This window comes from Meles meles, chromosome 8, assembly GCF_922984935.1.
Source record: "Meles meles chromosome 8, mMelMel3.1 paternal haplotype, whole genome shotgun sequence".
NCBI classification, from domain to species: Eukaryota; Metazoa; Chordata; class Mammalia; order Carnivora; family Mustelidae; genus Meles; species Meles meles.
In genome coordinates this window covers 58017127-58023771 of record NC_060073.1, presented here as the reverse complement: position 1 = coordinate 58023771, position 6645 = coordinate 58017127, and the positions used below count along the sequence as shown (strand labels likewise).

At 37.1% G+C, this 6645-nt stretch overlaps 1 protein-coding gene across 1 annotated transcript; it reads left to right on the top strand.

Moving 5' to 3' along the window:
- The first annotated feature begins 2574 nt into the window (after positions 1-2574).
- On the top strand, positions 2575-3510 carry LOC123949087 (olfactory receptor 52J3-like). Its single transcript, XM_046016398.1, has one exon. The coding sequence runs from the start codon at positions 2575-2577 to the stop codon at positions 3508-3510; it is 936 nt and encodes a 311-aa protein (XP_045872354.1).
- The last annotated feature ends 3135 nt before the right edge of the window (positions 3511-6645 follow it).

Genomic DNA, 6645 nt, shown 5'->3' with positions numbered 1-6645 from the left:
CAGTTAAGGAACAGACTACAGCTGAATTTATTAAGCTAATATATTTTATCTCACTACTGTAGAAAGATCTTCTGACTGAAAAAAGTCTTACTGTATTACACTGAGACAATTTAAATTTTTAAAATAACCCTCTATAGAAGGAACTTAAAGTTGTGGTACAAATGATCTCAATTCTCAGTGATAATTGTGTATTAGGGCATGGTCTTCCAAAAGACTAATTTAAAAATGGGCTCTTCAAGGGCCCAGAGTAAGTGCAGATTTATAAAACTGATTACAAAGAGGGAAGCAGAGACATACGCAGCCTGCAGATGAACATTATGTACAGTCTTGCAGGACTTACCTAGCTGGGGAATCTCTGTTTTTTAAATGTTATTAATAAAATATTTCTCTAAATTTGGACGTTTCTCTGTCACTTTTCTCAAGAGTAAATTAGAGTTGAGATGACCTTCTTTCCTACATTCGTTCCTATCTTCTTTCCCTTATGATTCCTTATGTTTTTCTTTCTTGTCTTCTTTTTTTCACTTTTCCTATATTTTTTATACTTTCCTTTTTTTTCCTATAGTGATATCTTATCTTTGCTTGTTTTTTTTTTCTATAAGGAGAAAGAAAGAAAGAAATATAGAAAAAAGGAGGAAGGATGGATGGAAAGATGGAGAAAAGGAGAAAGAGAGAGGGATCATAACTATAGTGTGGTAAATCAGGAGCATGTATTTCTTAAGCCTGATGTTGACCACCATGATTATAATTGGAAACAAACATTTACTTCTCTCAAAGCTTCTTCTTTCAATATATATTTTCATTATTCTTCCCCCAAATCTACCCCCTCCCTACACACACTACAAGGATGGGTAGAATTGCTGGATATACACGGACATTTTGAGAGTTTGGCAACCAACAAAATCTTGGGATTCTTTATTAATTCCAATCAGAATGTTATGACAAAGAGATGTGTTTCTCTCCTGGAGGTAATTTCTAGCTGCAGAATTTTACTATCTTTGTGTGTCTCTTTTCATATCTGATGCACGGTACAGTGTATGGTGTGTCTATCCATCTTTGTGCAACTCTTATTATATCTGAGATTCAGCACAGCACATCTGTGGGGACATCTGAGTAAATATGGAGAGATGCAGTCATCAAAATGACCAGATCAGGGGCACCTGGGTGGCTCAGTGGGTTAAAGCCTCTGCCTTTGGCTCAGGTCATGATCCCAGGGTCCTGGATTGGGCCTGACGTCCAGGCTCTCTGCTCAGCGGGGAGCCTGCTTCCTCCTCTCTCTCTGCCTACTTGTGATCTCTGTCTGTCAAATAAATAAATAAAAATCTTTAAAAAAATAATGACCAGATCATTTTGGATCTGGTTTTCTTTTCTTTTCTTTTCTTTTTTTTTTTTAAAGATTTTATTTATTTATTTGACAGACAAAGATCACAAGTAGGCAGAGAGGCAGGCAGAGAGAGAGGAGGAAGCAGGCTCCCCGCTGAGCAAAGAGCCCGACGCGGGGCTCGATCCCAGGACCCTGGGATCCTGACCTGAGCCGAAGTCAGAGGCTTTAACACAGTGAGCCACCCAGGTGCCCCAAGGAACTGGTTTTCTAAATATGTATCAAAGTATACTGAATACTGAACAAAACAGTTAATGAAATCTTGTTATATTTACTATCATTCTATAGCTGTTAGGTACACTTATATTCATTTTATATTATCGTATTCTGTGTGCAGTTGTCTGTACACAGACAACTTGGTGATTTTGTGTTGATGTGTTTAGGTAAAGTGAACTTTGTCTTCAAAGAAGATTGATATTTCAGTATAAATATAAGCCATTTTATGTTTTTAATATATTTTCCAGATTTTATTTGGGGCTTCAGCAAAGGAATGTAAGATATTATTGTCCAAAACTTGAGAGGGAGGGAGACCTTTTATGAAGTTAATGTTCCTTCCATTTGAAGAGTGCTAAGTCTGTTCCCGCGTATTACTTTGAACTCCTTTTTTTTTTTAAGATTTTATTTATTTATTTGAGAGAGAGAGATCACAAGTAGATAGAGAGGCAGGCAGAGAGAAAGAGAGGGAAGCAGGCTCCCTGCTGAGCAGAGAGCCCAATGCGGGACTCGATCTCAGGACCCCGAGATCATGACCTGAGCGGAAGGCAGTGGCTTAACCCACTGAGCCACCCGGGTGCCCTACTTTGAACTCCTTTTAGTATTAGTTTTTCTTTTCTTTATTTCCTTTTCCTTTTCTTTCTTTCTTTCTTTCTTTCTTTCTTTCTTTCTTCTTTCTTTCTTTCTTTCTCTTTCATCATAGAGAAAGAAGAGAAAGGGCAGAGAGAGAAGGAGAGAGAGATGCTTAAGCAGGCTCCATGCCCAGTCAGAGCCCAATGTGGGCTCAGTCTCACAACTGTGAGATCATGACCTAAACTAAAATCAAGAGTTGAACACTTAAATGTTTGAGTCACCCAGGCCCCCCAGCATTAGCTTTTATAATAAAACTATAGATAAAAATTAAGCCTACTGGAAAGTTTTGAGATATGCTCTTGTTTTTCCTTCTAGAGTAGTCAACTACTTCTCATCTCATCCGTGGCAAGATGTTCCACACAAACACTTCCACTTTCCACCCAGACACCTTCTTTCTCACAGGCATCCCAGGACTTGAGAGTTCCCATGGCTGGATCTCCCTGCCTTTTTGCTCCATTTACTTAATGGCTCTGTTGGGCAATGCTACGATTTTGCTGATCATCTGGTCTGACCGTACTCTGCGAGATCCTATGTTCTACTTTCTAGCCATCTTATCAGCCATAGATCTGGCCCTCTCCACAACCTCAGTGCCCAGAATGTTGGGTATCTTCTGGTTTGATGCACACGAAATTGGTTTTGGAGCCTGTGTGGCTCAGATGTTTTTGATACACACCCTTACAGGAATGGAGTCCGCTGTTCTGCTGGCTATGGCTTTTGACCGCTATGTGGCTATCTGCGTGCCACTCCACTACACAACCACCCTGACGCCCCGAGTGCTAGCAGGCATTGGTGTGGGTATTATAATGCGCCCTGTCTTGCTTATGTTGCCCATTCTTTACCTAACCCATCGACTGCCGTTCTGTGAGACTCGAATTATTGCTCACTCCTACTGTGAGCACATGGGCATCGCCAAGTTGGCCTGTGCCAGCATTCAAGTTAATGCCATTTATGGGCTTTTTGTGGCTTCTTTTCTTATTTTAGATGTGGCATTGGTTGGAGTCTCTTATGCCTACATCCTTCGTGCAGTTTTCCGCCTCCCATCTCGAGATGCTCGTCACAAAGCTCTGAGTACGTGTGGGTCACATGTTGGGGTCATGTGTGTTTTCTATACTCCTTCTCTCTTCTCCTTCCTCACCCACCGATTTGGCAAAAAAATTCCCCGTTATGTCCACATCCTGGTTGCCAATCTCTATGTGGTTGTTCCACCTGCCCTCAATCCTATAATCTATGGTGTGAGGACAAAGCAGATTCGTGAGTGTGTGATCCGTGTTTTCACCTCAAAATAAAATCCCTTGTTTCCTTAGCTCTTGAGGGTGTAGACAGAACTGAAAGAATTGATTTTGACCCTACTCTAGGTTGATTATCTTTTTAAATGCTCCTCATATCAAGAGATCCTTTAACTCCTAAAGGAAAAAACTTTGGAGAATGCTTTCTGTTCTTAAATCTCAATGTTTCCTCTCCCTGTTGGTGTGGAGTGCTTATTTTTCTCAATATTGGGTTCCCTTTCAGTAGGGGGAAAATCCCACAAGAGACTTTTCCTTTTAAGTATGGAGATGTAGTGAACATCCATCTCTCTGTGTTTGAAAATAGAATATATTCCAGCTGGCACACTTAGTTTATGTCAATTGCCTTGTTTTCTCTGAAACAAAGATCTAAATTTGAATGTAAAATAAAAAAGGTGTTCATAGATTTCTGTGAAAAACTTAAATATATCTGATTTCACTGGGGACAATCCTGGGGTATTTAGTGCAGTTTTTTGTTTTTTAAATGTCTCCAGTTTTTGCCTTTTAAATGTCTCCAGTTTTTGCCTTTTCATTTTAGCATCTTTTTACTTATTCTTCATAAAACCCTGTAGGCACTATGTGCCCTCACTGTGCCACCACCACCCCTTCTGAAGAAGCATGAGGTGAATGTACCTGAAAACAAGTACATGAAAACTTGTGTTTAAGAATGAAAATCTTGTTTTTAAAAGAAGCTTGAATGTGAATTATATTTAATCAGATTTTTTCCTTACAAGGCGGTGTGGTGGTGGTGGTGGTGGTGGTGGTGGTGTGTTTGTGTGTGTGTGTGTGTTTGTTATGTGTATTTAGACAAACTTCTGTATATAGCATTATTTCTGCCTCTCCAAAGCCCTCTTTCCTTGTGAACTACAGCATACATGCATTCTTTTTGATTTTGTGCTTTGCAAAAGTAGGTGAATCTCAGACAAGTTCAGGTAGAAAATAAATTTTCAAAGTTCCCCTACTTTTACAAGAATTTGTTGGATATTCTTACAAGTATTTTTGTGTAATCTTTTAGGAATGTATCTCTTCCATGACTTCTGGGGAACAAAGATCTTTTTATTAATCTTCCTGAATTTGTTGTGAGCAGAAATTGATGTGTACATAAAAAATCATGAGACAGAACATAAAAGCAACTGCTCAAGAGGCTAGGAACAAGTTTTCCTATGGCATGTTTGCCATCCTATGGTACAAAAATGACTGTCCAACTCTGTAATATGACTGATCCAGAACATGTACCCTCAGGGTTTAGAAGTATGGAAGGTTATCTTTCAGCAAGGAGCATGGACTAGAGACATCGGTAAACACTTTCTGAAAGGAATTAGTGGAAGGTGACACAAGGATATCTAAATATAATTATCTGAAGAATTTACTTCCTGGAGCATCTTGAGCACATTAAAAGCTCTTTTCTTTTAGAGACAGAAAGATGTACATTCTAAGTTATTGATGGCCTCTTTTTTCAAAAGGATAGCAACAGCATTCTTCCCAGGGTTTTCCTTAATTTGGATGTTGTGTTTCATTTTAAGCACAATTCAAATTTACTAATATTTAAGAATAAAGTACATAAAGATTCATATCTTTCCATTTAAAAATTATTTTTATAAGTTGATTTTAAATCTCCATCCATTATGAGGCCCCCTATCTTGAAAGCCACACATGATTACCAACAGGATTCCTCAAAGAAACTAAATTCAGTGTCCTACCTTTTGAAGGAAAGTTCGTACATATTTCCAGTTGTCTCACGATAAGATTCAGATATGCCAATCTGTAAGTAATGATCTCTGCTATTAAAATTTTAACAGCTACTATATATTCATGTCCTAACCATGTCTTTTATAGTCCTAATGTTCATTGTCTCCAACCATCTCCCAAAGTTGCTTTCCATAAATTCCATACAATTAAAAAGCCAAGCAGAGTTTAGCAACAACAGCATTGAAAATATCTTTTAGTCCTATATATAAGGTCAACATCCCCAAACCCTATGTTGGTGGGTCTTGATCCCAAACAACACAGAAAATGGAGCACTGTTCCCCCACCCCCATGCAGCCAAAAGTCCACTTATAACTTTTGACACCCCCAAAACTTAACTACTAATAGCCTACTGTTGACTTGAAGCTTTACTGATAATATAAACAGTCAATTAACACCTATTTTTGTAAGTTATATGTTTTATATATGTATTCTTATAATAAAGTAAGGTAGAGAAAATAGAAGGTTGTTAAGAAAATCTTAAGGAAGAGAGAACACATGTATAATGTTGTACCGTATTTAAATGAATCCACATAGTTCAAACTCATATTACTCAATGGTCAGCTTGATATATACAAATGATATAAGGCCAACAGGAGAAAATTTGCAGTTCCAAATACCTAAATATCTCCATATTTATTAAATAAGTTGCATAACTAATTAATAACCTTCCAAAACAATCAGGTTCTGAGGGTTTCACTAATGAATTCTACCAATCATGAAAGAAAGAAATTACATCAATTCTTTAAAACAACTTCCAGACTATAGAAGCTAAAAAATACTTATATTATGAAGCTGGACATACCCTAATACCAAAGTCATTTAAAGAGGTCCAAAAAACATACATAAAGATTACATCTAGCTACCTATATAGACCATGTCTCAAAATTATCTCTCATGAATAGATGCAAAAATCCCCAATGAAATATTATTAAATTAAAGCTAACAATTTACCAGAATAAGTAAGTATACGTTGATCAATGTTGTTTATTCTTGATATACAAGATGGATTCAGTGTTCAAAAACAAACAATGTAACCTAGAACATCAGCCTAAAGAAGAAAATTCATATTGACCAAATCAATGGTTAAAAAATGTATTTTCTTAAAACAACAACAATAACACATACTTATAATAACACACAGCAAACAAGGAATAGAGGAGATCTCCCTCAGTTTGATTAAAAAAATCAAAACCTTCAAGTAAAACATATGTATCTTTAAAAAGGAATAATAAGCCAATTAAAACCTGCGCAAAAGATTTGTCCAGGCACCCCACACGGAAAATATAGAGATTGAAAAGAAACACATGAAAAGATGCTCAGTATATTTTTCCATTAAGGAATTACAAATTAAAAGATGCAATAAGTTTCTACTTTACACCTCTAAAAATG